This window comes from Uloborus diversus, chromosome 4, assembly GCF_026930045.1.
Source record: "Uloborus diversus isolate 005 chromosome 4, Udiv.v.3.1, whole genome shotgun sequence".
Taxonomy (NCBI): Eukaryota; Metazoa; Arthropoda; class Arachnida; order Araneae; family Uloboridae; genus Uloborus; species Uloborus diversus.
Window position 1 is genome coordinate 106,831,024 of NC_072734.1, and position 13,193 is coordinate 106,844,216.

The 13,193-nt window shown below is 31.6% G+C and overlaps 1 protein-coding gene across 1 annotated transcript in view; it reads right to left on the minus strand.

Annotated features, from left to right (window-relative positions):
* Nucleotides 1-308: 308 nt before the first annotated feature.
* LOC129220750 (aprataxin and PNK-like factor) overlaps nucleotides 309-13,193 on the minus strand; it is a 52,074-nt gene continuing 39,189 nt past the window's right edge. The window contains exons 10-11 of the mRNA XM_054855179.1: nucleotides 9,641-9,817; nucleotides 309-321 (exon numbers count right to left, since the gene is read on the minus strand). Of these exons, the coding sequence (XP_054711154.1) occupies nucleotides 309-321; nucleotides 9,641-9,817 (190 nt within the window). The remainder of the gene's footprint in view (nucleotides 322-9,640; nucleotides 9,818-13,193) is intronic.

A 13,193-nucleotide genomic window follows, 5' to 3' on the forward strand; every position in this document is an offset into this window, starting at 1 on the left:
CGCCACTTTTTAATAAAATCCCACTCAATAAAACTTCCTTTGCGCGCTGTTCCCGTTGCTCACCATTAGTGGACATGCGTTAAAAAATTCCGAAATTGCTCATCTGGAAGTTTCATATTTATTTTAAGAAGACAGCAAGATTAAATAGAATGACCGGCGATATTTTTCAGCTGGCATTGTATTTTATCAATAAAAGAAGGAATCTAGAAATTCAACTACAAAAAAAAAAAAAAAAATACCGTTATTCTTTTGGTTTACTGTATGTTGTACGCTCAAACTAGCGTGACTTTGGAAGTTATCTTTTGCTCTTACGCGTACAGTCTACAAGAAAAATAGCAGGAAAGAAAAAATGAATAATGCATTTTAAACCAGCAATTCTCCGCAGGCACCGGTCCGCGAGAAAATTTGACCGGTCTTCGAAGAATTATACCCGTTTCCAATAAAATAAAATTTCCTTATTTTAATTTTATTCCTAATTTTATACGATATTTTATGCATTAATATATCCATTACTTTGCATACGTTTTGTGGTTTCTCTATAAGATTTATTCGCTTATGAAAATTTACACAAATTAGCTGCGCTTATTTTTACATTCAAAGTGTGTAAGTTATTTAAAAAAATCTTACAATTAACTTTTGTAAGTTTATTTTAAGTAGAAGGGTTTTCTTTCTGGCATTTGTTTTAAAAAAAAAGGACAAAACAGATTAGTTTATTTTAGTGAAAAAAAAAATAAATAAAAATTTCTACCGGTCCGTGAAATTTTTTGACGAAGTTCTACCGGTCCGAGATTCAAAAAAAGATCAAGAAACGCTGCTTTAAACTAAAGAATATGAGAAAAAGTGGGTACCCCTGGCCTAATCACACCTTTTTTTTTTTTTTTTCATTAAATGCAATCGTGTCAAGTGAGCTTTCGAGAACGGACAGTATCAACTATAAACTACAGGGAATTTCGCCAATCGGTTGTTCGGCGTTTCCCGCGTAGTCACTCATACACTAACAGGATTTAATTAATTGCCATACAATACGATTTGCATCAGCATGCGCCAGTATTCAATGCGAATTTCTATGCAATTGATTAAAAAAGGAAAATACATGATTTTCGAGTATTCTTTTTAACCTTCGTTTGGGAATAATTTTTAGAAATTTTGCTCGTCCGTTCCGTAAGATAACCCCCCAACTATGAACCTTAAACTTTTTCAAAATAAATTGAAGGAAATAGGAACAAATTGAAAAAACAGGAGAATATTTTTAAAAAAATTTAAAAAAAAAAGAAAGAGGAAAAAAACTAGAAGATCTGCAACTGGCAAGGTTTCAATTTGCAACTACTTTTGAGAATTAAAATTGCATAATTTGGCAAAATAATATGGATAAAGGAAGGATGCGTGCAACTAAGACACAATTGAAAGTTACAATGATTCAAAGGAATATTTAATTCAGAAGTATTTGGTCATTGAAGCAAATCAAACCAACAGAATATAGGCGATTAATTTGCCGTGGCGTGAAATGAGTCAGTCTTCATTTCGCACTCGTGGAACAGCAGAAAATCATCGAATCAATTCTTTATCACGTGCTCATTATTTTTCTTGGATTTTCGCTAGCCACCAATCACAAGCGTCCCCCCCCCCCCCCTCTGACGCTCTCAAGCAAAAACACCTCACGCAGCAGGCAAAAAGATAAGATGGGGGAAGGAGGAAGAGGGGTAGGCTTTCGCGTAGATGCGTACACATTTGCGGTTAAAAAATATTGTGAAAAGGCTGCCTTTTTATAAATTTTTGTGAAGGGGCTGCTTTTACGACGCGGAATTTTGTGAATGGGGCCGCTTTTGCGACGCAGAATTTTGTGAAAGGGGCCGCTTTTGCCATGCGGAATTTTGTGAAGGGGCCGCAAAGCGGCCCCAATTTCGCGCTGGATCGACCCCTGTATTTCCGGTCAAGTATCAAGGAAATTGTCAAACATCAAACATGATTACTTAGTTAGTAGTTTAAAATATCAAATTCACTAGTGTGTAATAAGTCGTGAAATGCTGAATAAAAAGTTTCTAATTCAGTTTCCCTTTCTAATTATGGATATTTTTGCGCAGTTGCTTATTAGGGGTTTTAGATAAGGTATGTGCAGTTTTTTAAAAAAAATTTTTCACACCCCGATATTACGAATAACCCCGATTTCACTTACAAAAGTTTCGGTCCTGATGAATTCATTAAAAATCGATGAATTTGTTAAATCGGGATCCGACTGTATTAAAAGCATTTTACTGTAAACAAATTCATTAGGTAAAACTATTTCATACAGGGTGTTCCGGTTTAACCTGAAAGACCTCTATTTTTGCAACTGTTAGTCCTAGATGTATATTTTCAAATGCAAAAATGTTCAAAATCAGAAGCAGAGTTAAGACATTGAAATTTTGAAGCAAAAATAAAAATGAGGCAAAAAATACAAAATTTAACTTTTTATACAGGTTCAAGGTCCTCTAACTTATATTTACGGAAATAATCTCCATTAAAAACTAATTCCAACACAAAAAGTTTAACATTAGTATGACCAATATTCACTGAGAGATAAAATGCAGCGTTTTGTGACATACACCAATTTACATTCGTTTCAGTAACGTTTTTTGTGGAAAATAGAGCGGTTAACAAGGGTTTAAAATTATATGTGCATAGAGTGTGGGTTTTCAAATTGTTTTGCGGTTTTGTAGTGTGTTTTTGCATATCATGGCATACCATTTGCACTTACTTTCGAATAGCAATGAAAAATACATATGCTTTGTTTTTTTACTTTGACAACCAGTCATTCTTCTGATTGAGTGATAAGTTTCAATCTTATCTTCTGTATCGTCGCTTAAAACTTTGAACTCAAATATCTCCTTGAGTTTTGGTCACACAGCTGTCAATTTTTTGTGTTTGTAATATTTTTCAATGGAGCTTATCCACCAAAATATAAATTAGGGGACCCAGGGCCTGTGTTATTTTCTGACTTATTTTTATTTTTGCCTCACACTTTCAATATCGTAACTCTGCATCTGATTTTGAACATTTTTGCAATTGGAAGTATGCATCTAGGGACTAACGGTTGCAAAAATAAAGGCCTTGCAGGTTTCACTGGAACATCCAGTATATATTATTTCAAATGGTCGTTCTTTTACAGTTAATGAAAATGATTCCAACACTTAGTGTTAAAATTGGCTATACTTGTTGATTTTCTACTAATAGCTGTTTAGTGGGCAATGAATTAATACACGAAAAAGAGATTTACCCTAAAGCAAGAAGTGGGAAGAGCTGAGAAAAGCATTTAATATTTCAAGAACAACAGCACATTTTGGTCGAGTTTTGTGAATTTTAAGGGATACCTAAACTATTTAACAAATTTAAGAGGAATGCAAAACCTGTTTGTTTATAACAGGAAAAAGAAACTTTTGAATGGGATACACAATTGAATTTCAATACAGTGAAACTTCTCTGTAGTGACCGCTCTCCATTCCTGGGAAAAGTGGTCATTAATGAAAGTTGGTCACTCTCAGATGTCATTTTCAAACTTGTAAAAACAATAATAGCACCCATAGAAATCATTTATTAGCTTACGGTATATTGCTTAAGGACAGTATTATAAAAATACATTTAGACAGAGAAACTAAAATTTTTTTTCTCAAATTTTAAACACAAAATATGCTTTTTTTTTCAATTTTGAAACTAATTGGTTTTACAATATGAGAAGAGATTTGTCTCCTTCATGTGCATTGCTTTTTTTTTTTTTTTTGAAAGAACTTATGTTTCTAATTGATCTTTTAGGCGCAAAAATTAATTATTGGAATCATCAGTGCAATTCGAGTGCACATGGGTTTATCTATTTTTCAACTGTTCAAATGTGCTAAAAATAGATTCTGACCACTAAAATCTGCCAGGAATACCTTCGTGAAATTTCAAGAAACCTTTAAGAAAATGGAAAATTACTGTTCTCATCAGCCTCCCATAATGACCTGCTGCAAGATATATTCTTCAAAAAGTGTAACTTTTCTGTCATATGCCTTTTACAGTAAAACCTTTAAAAAACAATTCATTTAACAATGTTTTTTAATTTCATCAAAAATATATCTACACTATATAACCAAAAGTATTGGGACACTTTCAAAAATTCACATTTTTACGGAGCAATTGGTCTTTTATTTCTCGAGAAATAAAAGACCAATAGCTCTGTAATTTTTTTCACATAAAAAGTGTACTCTAGCTGTCATTTTCCAATAACAATTAAATCTGCTATTCATTTAGGAGACCAGCAACAAAATGAGGAAACAAAAAAAAAAAGGTTTTTGATAATTTATCATTGTAAATAAATGGGAATCAGTTATAAATTTCAGAAATTACTTAAAAATCTATCAAATAAGTATTTTTATATTTTCGTGAAAGTATCTCTTATACCCACAAAGATATAAGCCTTTCTTTCAAAAATGCAAATTTTTTTTTTTTAAAGGTTTACGGCTCATATCACGCAGAGTTTTTTGTTAAACGTTACTAAATGTTCAGAATATTTGACATCATATTAGAGAAACATAATAATAAAATTTGAAGTTAAAATATTGAAAATTTAATGGAATATGAATGATTAACACAATTAATTTCTCACTGCGCATGCACGAAAGATAGCAATTTATAACGTTAATAATCCAAAGTTCAGATATATCCTTTAACTCATAAAAAAAATTCCACCTCAATATCTTTAAAACTAAAGAAGTTATCAGTGATCTAATGAGCCGAATTTCCATAATTCTTGGATAGGCGACAAATGGTAAGGGGTCGTTTGCAAACTGGCCACACTTTCCTGCTATCGTTGCAGAGTGATTCATGGTAAGAATGGATTATTTGCAAACAATCCTTCACAATGCGTCGTATAGCCAAGAATTATTAAAATTTAACTCATTAAATTGCTGATAACTTTTTAGATTTTAAAGATATCAAGTTGAAATTTTTTTATAAGATGTGGGATATATCTGGGCTTTGATTGCACAGTGAAAAATTAATTGCTTTAAACGTTCATATTTCATTAAATTTTCAATATTTTAACATCAAATTTTGTTATAATGTTTCTCTAATATGCTGTCAAATATTCTGAAAGTTTAGTAACGTTTGATGGAAAATTCTGCGTGATATAAGCCGAAAACCTTCAAAAAATTTTTGCATTCTTGAAAGAAAGGCTTATATCTCCATGGCTATAAGAGATACTTTCAAGAATAGATAAAAATTAATTCTAGATAGGTTTTTAACTTATTTATGAAATTTATTGCTAGTCCCAGCTATTTACAATGAAAAATAATCAAAAACCTCTGCTTGTTTCCTCACTTAGTTGCTTGTCCCCTAAATAAATAGTAGACTTAAATTTTGTTGGAAAATGGCGGCTGGAGTACACCTTTTATGTGAAAAAACTTACAGAGCAATTAGTCTTATTTCTTGAGAAATCCGTAAAAATGTGAATTTTGAAAAGTGTCCCAATACTTTTGGTCATATAGTGTATTTAAATCTGCCAACAAGTTTTTAAAAATAATTTTTATTTTAATATATTTTTGGTTCACAACATGTGAATTCTCACCTCCGTGGCATATCACACACCTGGTGTGACTGTTTATGTTGCTGAATATCTTGTTTAATTAAAATTGTATACTTATTTATTTTCCTTTCACAAGTGTACCAAATACTATTTTTTTAAGTATATTTAATTGCTTAATATCTTGTTTAATTAAAATTGTATACTTATTTATTTTCCTTTCACAAGTGTACCAAATACTATTTTTTTAAGTATATTTAATTGCTTAATATTGTGTTTTAGTTCGTTTTAGTAGGAAAAGTTATGTTACACAATGAATTCTCACCTCTGTTACCTAAACACAAACGCCATTTCTCATTAACATGTGGCAGTAATGATATCACATTTTATTTTCCTTGATACAAGGCAGCTCTCTTGTTAATTTTTAGCCATAAATAAGTTGCGAGATTTTTGTGGAAGAACAAGAAAATAGATTTTGTTTTGAAAACTAAGTGTGGTTATTGTGACTTCTCACCTCTGTGAACTTGAATTTTAGCAATGTAAATTAATGTAAAAAAAGTAGTGAACATGTTTTCATATGTCTAACATGTGCAGATTGTAGCAACGAAGAAAAAAAAATATTTCCCTGAAAAATGTATCCAGTAGATACTATATTAATGGAAAATTCCTCACCTCCATGACAGATCTTATCAATGTCATTACTTCTGAGGTGAACATAAATGATGGTGGGGAAATACATCAAACTTAAGCGTTCTACCAAAATCATAAATTGCCAGTATATTCTCAAATTTACTAAATACTATTTTTAACACACATTTGAACTAAAAAGGATTAACAACTAATTAAGCCATACTTTAACAGGGGTAGAAGTGACCGACTTGTCACTTATAGGACATTTTCCCCAAAAAATATAGGACATATTATATGAATAATTTTGCTACAAAAAAAGAAATACATATCATATATTATATAGTTATTCTTATCAATGATTTCGTTTAAAAAAAAATTTCAAACAAAATTATAACTTACATCTGAAATGACTTTCCTGTAGTTGAAAGAAATATTTTTGAAAAAAAAAAAAAAAAGTGTACTTTACAGACTAAATAACTAACAAAATTTAAACAAAGATAAATTTTTATTTTTTCTATCCCACTTCTGACCCAAGTACTAATTCTACTGCTCTTTGATTTTATATCTAACCTGAACCCTTTACCACTTGTATTAAGAGCAAACAGAGCTTGAGAAGGATCCTTCTGATGTTTTTCAGAGTTTTCTTTATGCTTAAATGTTTTAGCATGCAGCCTCAATTGCGAAATTCCACTATTGCTTATGGGCACTGAACAGTTGCAAAAATGGCAAAAAGCAGTAAAATCATCTTTCCCTTTAGTGCACCATGCACCAAAATTTGTACAATTAATGTCCTCCTGACTCAACCACTCCACACGAAATTTTGTCGAGTGATGCAATTTCGCCATTATAATTCCACTTATTACCACAAACTACGTTTTAACATCATAAGGAACTAACATTCCACGATCCCAAAATTCAAAAGATTGCAAAAAGAAGATTAGAACATTCCAATCAGAAAATGCACTGAACAAAAAATATATCAATATACCAACGAAAACCAAGATGGAAAAAAAAAACAAATGGCTGTTGCCCTCCCCCCCCCCACCAAACGCAAAATTCTAAAACCAACTTCAGATTTACAGGGGGCAGAGAAAGTTCCCACAATTTTATTAGATATTTCAATAGGCTGTAACTAACACAAAATTCAACAAATCAACAAGTTAAAGCAATAAAAACTCTTTATTGAAACAATACTAATAACATTAAACAAAAAAATTATAACAATTGTTCAAAATTGGCTCCTTGGGCTTCAATACATTTACGGAGTCGCAGTCTGAAATTGCCGACGATGCTCGCGCACGCATCCACCATTATCTCATTCCAGGCACGCCTCAGAGCCGTTTTGGGCTTGTCGACCGTGGCGTATCCTTTTCCCGAGATTTTTTCCTCCGATTGACCACACTGAATAATCAATCGGATTGAGGTTCTGTGAGTTAGGGGGCCAAACATCCGTACCCCAAAAACCTGGAAACAGATCTTCGCAGATGGCAATCGTCGAACGGGCCGATTGCGCAGGAGCCCAGTCTTGCTGGAGTACGAATCCATCTTGGCCAAAGTGTTCTGTTGCCCATGGCCTCAGTACATCGCATAGAACCCGCTGCTGATAGCTCGCAGCATTAATTTTGAAGTTTCTGTCAATGAAAACAAGCGGCGTCTTCCCAGTGGCACAAATGCCAGCCCATACTATTACGGAGCCTGGAAAGTGACTGTGTCCAATGATTTTTGCAGCAGCGGTCTTCTTCTGACCCTACTTAAGCAGTTGGCGATCATTTTGACGGTTATGTGTGGGTTCGATAGTGAAGATCTTCTCATCGGTAAAGAGAACCTTCGAAAGGCGAGCACCAGCGGTCAAGCGAAGCATCCGTCGAGGTTTCATCAATATTTTCCACTTCATTGTGTCATTGAGGAAGTGGAGGCGATTGATCTTGTAAGACCAAAGTCCCAACTTGTTTTTCATAATGGTGCGGACGCTTTTTTCGCTGATCTCCAGTTCTTTGGCCATCTTTCACATTGAGCGCTCTGGATTGCGACAGATGCGCCAGCGGATCTTCTGCACATTTGCTGGAGTCGTTGCAGTGGTTGGATGACCACTCTGTGGACGGTCGGCAGTCCCTCCAGTTTCCTTGGAGCGTTTCACAGCGTCATAGACTGTTTTACTCTTGAATCCAGTTGTTTGAATAATATCGGTTGTTTTCATTCCCTTCTTGTGTTATCCAACGAGAGTAATGCGCACATTTTCACGATTCATAGCTCACCAACTCAATGAACTAACAAAGAACAAATGATTAAACCTCATATACTTTTAAGGCCAATAAACAATATGTGCCAAATAAATCGCCAACATATGATTTTAACGCTAAAAAAACATTTTAAACAAAATTGTTGGAACTTTCTCCGCACCCTGTAGTTCTCGAAACTCCACCCACCATAGAGTGAGTGACGTCCACATTGCTGTAGCAAATGAGTGTAGGTGCCTGTCGTAGGATTTAATCAGTTGAGTTTTTTAATTTGAAATTCGTTTGGGCACATATTTTCAACGAAAAATCCGATGTCAGAAAGTTTATTTACTGTTCCTTTTAAAAGATATATTGGGTAAAAAATAGGAATATAGGAAATATAAGACATTTTTGAAAAATATAGGAAATATAGGACTACATCGACCCCTGCTTTAATTAAGAGAGCTTAATATTAGAATACCACTATTCATTTAAAAAGCTCATTGTTTGCACAATTAACAAAATTACTACTTCAATATTAAATTGGCCTAGATTTTTAAACATTAAAAGTTTTTTTCTTTTTGTTTAATTTCCATGAACAAGGCATTTTTTTATTTTTTTTTATTTATGAGTAAAATAATTGGAACTTAGCTGGGGCATTGTTTATGGTTATTTCTAGTAGGTAACTTTCATGTAAGAATTTTTTAAAAAAAGAAAGAAAAGGTTTTGAAATTGAAAAATATTTGCATTCAAAAATTACATTTTCTGGAAAATGACCCATATGTGTGTCACCTATGTGTAAGCTTCACAAAGGTGAGATAACTAATCCCTCATTTTTGTAACATTTTTTGGATACTAAACAGAGAGAACATTGAGTATGAAAAGAATCCATTTGAAAACCCCAGAATACATTTTACACCCTTCTTTACACTTTCTCGGTCCTAGCCAACAAAACAATGTAAGCCACAATGTCTTTCTTTCATTCTCTCTTTTTTTTTCACCAAAAATTCCATCTTTTGTTGGTGTTGAGTTTTGTGAATTTGCTGGTTGCTGTGAGAGGTTTCAATGGTCTCTCTCCTAGAGGATTCTTATCAAAAAGTAGCGAGTATGGAAATTCAGTGCCTTAAAAAATTGGTCGTTAATGGAGGTAGTTGCTGTATAGAGGTGGTTGTTCATAGAAGTTTCGTTGTATACTAAAAAAAACCCCAAAAATGCATTAATCAGTTAAAAAAATAAACAGAATATAAGAAAATTGACTAACCTAAAACAATTTGCTCCATAAGGACATTCTTTTTTATTGCTTTCAACTTCACTACCACTGTTAGCATCACTTTTGTCATTTTTATCATTCTTCTCATTTTTCTCAGTTGCTTCCGGTTCTGATACATTGTCAGAATCTCCTGGATGACTAAATTGCCCCACATGATTTGGATTTCTCCTGAAAATATGTCCGAGCAAAATGAGTTTTTTTCTAAAAATGTGCAAAAGTATTTAGAAACGTATTTAGAACTATAACAACGTACTTAGAGATTTATAATTTTTTTATTAAAATTGAAAGAGCTTCCTACTTATCCTAATGTTATGAAGAAATACAACCGATTGAAACAAGACTGTTGCAAGTTTTACTTTAATAAATAAAATGAAAATTGCATCATTTCGAGGGTTGCCATTTAACTGCTTCACCTTAGCTTACAAAGACACTAGCATCCTCATAAATCTAGGTCCTGTTTGGAAAGAATGGGCCCCAAAAGTTTTTACAAAAATGTCAAAATTGTTGGATGGAAATACCATACCCATACTTTGCTAATTTATATTCCTACTTTTCAATTTTGCCTTATTTGTTAGACACACCTGACATGAAAAATGTCAATATTTTGAAAAATTTTGATTGTAATTGATACTGTCATTTCACAAAACTTAAAGAATTAAAAAAAAAAAAAAAAAAAAAAAACAAGTTAATACAGAAATATTAGTAGCACTTAAAAATTATTTGAACATTTACAAATGATGTATTTTTTCTGTTGTTACATAACATTCAAACCGTTTTGTGTCAGGGATATGCACTGCATTAAAAAAACACAACTTTTTTTTTTCCAAAGCATCATTTGTAGCTACAAAATACATTGTTAACAAAAAAAAACTTTTAATTTTTTTCCCAAAATTTAATTTTTTGGAGTATAAGTTGAATTTCTGTAGAAGATCTATCAATGAATTGTATGAAAAGGAGAAAATTAAAATAAGTAAAAACTACTGAGAAATAGAAGTTTTGAAGAGATAACTTTGCATACATAGCCGTCTCAGAGCAACTGCAGGATATCTTATTAGTATTCCTTCCTAGGTTTAGATGTAAAGAAAATAAATTTAAAATTACTTAGGGGAAATTTTCCTGTTTTCAGTCATTAAACAGATAAGCATCAGTTTTGCAATCTCCACTATTTTCTTGGACTTACATTTTTGTAAATATAGCCAGCTACCAGAGTTCCCACTCTCATTCAAGAAAAAAATTCAGACTTTTTCAGAAAATTCATCTATCATAAATTTATATATTTTAGACATGGAAAAGCACATGATAAATTTAACCCAAACATGTTCTCAGTGAACTTTAAAATGTAGGATCATTTTCTTGCTTACTACTTCAGCGTAGAACTGGAAAAATAATCTAATTTCTTGATTCTGGAAAAGTTGTACAAATTTCACACAGCTAAAGAATTTACTTTTATGTGGTTCTGCTTTAGCCCTGGGTTAAGGGTGGTAACCTATTGCTGATTAATGCTTATCCTTAGTAAGAAAACACTAGGGAGAAAATGCCTAAATGGGGCCATTTACAAATATTTTCTATTCTAGTAATTGTTTAATGCTCAAGATCTAAATTGTTTATTAAGTTAAGTGCTTCAATTCATTTATATTTAGTTTTTCTGGTTTGAAACACTATATTTTTAACAAATATTTTGATAATTTTTACTTGCACTTGGAAAATAAGGGTTAAAAAATTTTAGCACTGTCGTAAAAATGGAGAAAACAGACTTTCCAACTTCTGGGAGGAGAAATTAAAATCAATGAAATTTTTATGTCAACACCATTAACTTGTTTGTTTAAAATAAGTTCTATTCAATTTAAAAAATTTAAATTAAGATTGCAAAAACATCAGACTGATACAGGGTGGCGACAGGAACTGTGAAAAAAAGTTCCCTGACTTTTCCCTGATTTCCCTGATTAAGTTCACCAAATTTCCCTGATTTACGTTACCAATGATAAGGGTTTTCTTTCTTTGCTCTACTTGAAAATCCATTGTATGTTTGTATAAAACGCAGTATTTTAAACGTTTTAAGTTGTGTAAAGTTGGTGAACTAAAGGTATATTTTAAAAAGATGCTAATTTTTTTATTTAAATGGTTAAAAAAAACATAAAGTCAATTTTTTTGGGGGGAAAAAACCTACAAAATAGTATATTAAATTTTTCTGTGTGGAAAGATTATAGAGAATTTAAAAAAAAAAAAAAACTTAACTTCAGAAACCACTTAGCATAAGAATTTTAAGAAACTATTAAAATCACTCTTAAAAACGTGTGTGCATTTATGATAGAACTAAAAAGTAATTGAAATTATTTTGAACTAAATTTTCAAACAGTATAATAATTGTTGCAAGAATAACAAGTAATAGTGAAAGAATAGAAGTAATGTAGTTATTCTTATAGAACTAATTGACATATTTATGCAAAAGATGAAACCATTTGACATCCATTCATAAGGAGGCATTTTCTCTAATCAAGAATAGATTTATATGAATGAATACAGCATTTTAACAATAAAAAATAAAGATATTTACTTAAGTACACAAGTTAACTTTATTTCAAATGATTTCAGTATGTAATGAAAAAAAAAATCTTACATTGCTTTTGTAACAAACAACTTTGAAAGTCAAGGGAAAAAAAAAAGAAATAAAAAAGCAATTATTTAATTTCAAAATATATAAAAGAAGAAACAACTTGGTTATAAAATAAAAGAATCACTTAAGTCCGAAGAAAAGAAAACCTTTATAATCTGCAATGACGACAAATAATATAACGACAAAAAATAAAGTTTTTTTTTATTGAAAGTTCAATTTTATCAGTCAAATTAAAAACGCGAAGAAGTAATAACTTTTAAGCTTTTATAGTATTAATTCAAAAACCAAAGATTTCTTCTTGAAATTGTTATTACAGTATGCTAATGACTTCGAGACAATGGAATAAAGGCAAAGGAGCTAAGGCATTAAAGAAGGCTTCCTCTTTGCCTGTATGGTTGTTTATTTTACGTAACATTGAAAGCGTAAAAGGAAATTTCAAGCTAGGTAAAATAAACAACCTAACAGACACAGAAGCAATCTTAGGAAGTTCATCCTGTGGGGAATAAGTAAGATTCAATACTTTGACGTTGAGGAAAAAAGATGCACAAATATGTGGCAGTGTATAATCACACCTCAGTAATTGTACTTTTTTTTGAGCAGATAATTGGCAGAAAATGCGTAGGGAATTAAAGTACTTAATTTTGTAAAGCAAAAAAAAAAATTTTTTTTTCTTCATAAAATCAATTTTCCCTGATTTTTTTTTATTTTTTCAAAATTCCCTGATATTTCCTTGATTAATAAAGTTCCCTGACTTTTCCCTGATCTGTCGCCACCCTGCGATACTTTAATTTGATTGAAATGGGTTGATAGGGCTAAAATTTATTAATTAAATTAACTGGTATGATTCTCAAAGTTTTCAGTAAAAAGAACCTTGAATTTAAGAAACTCTAAACTTTTCTTGACTTTTGCATGATTTTACTATTGAGCCTC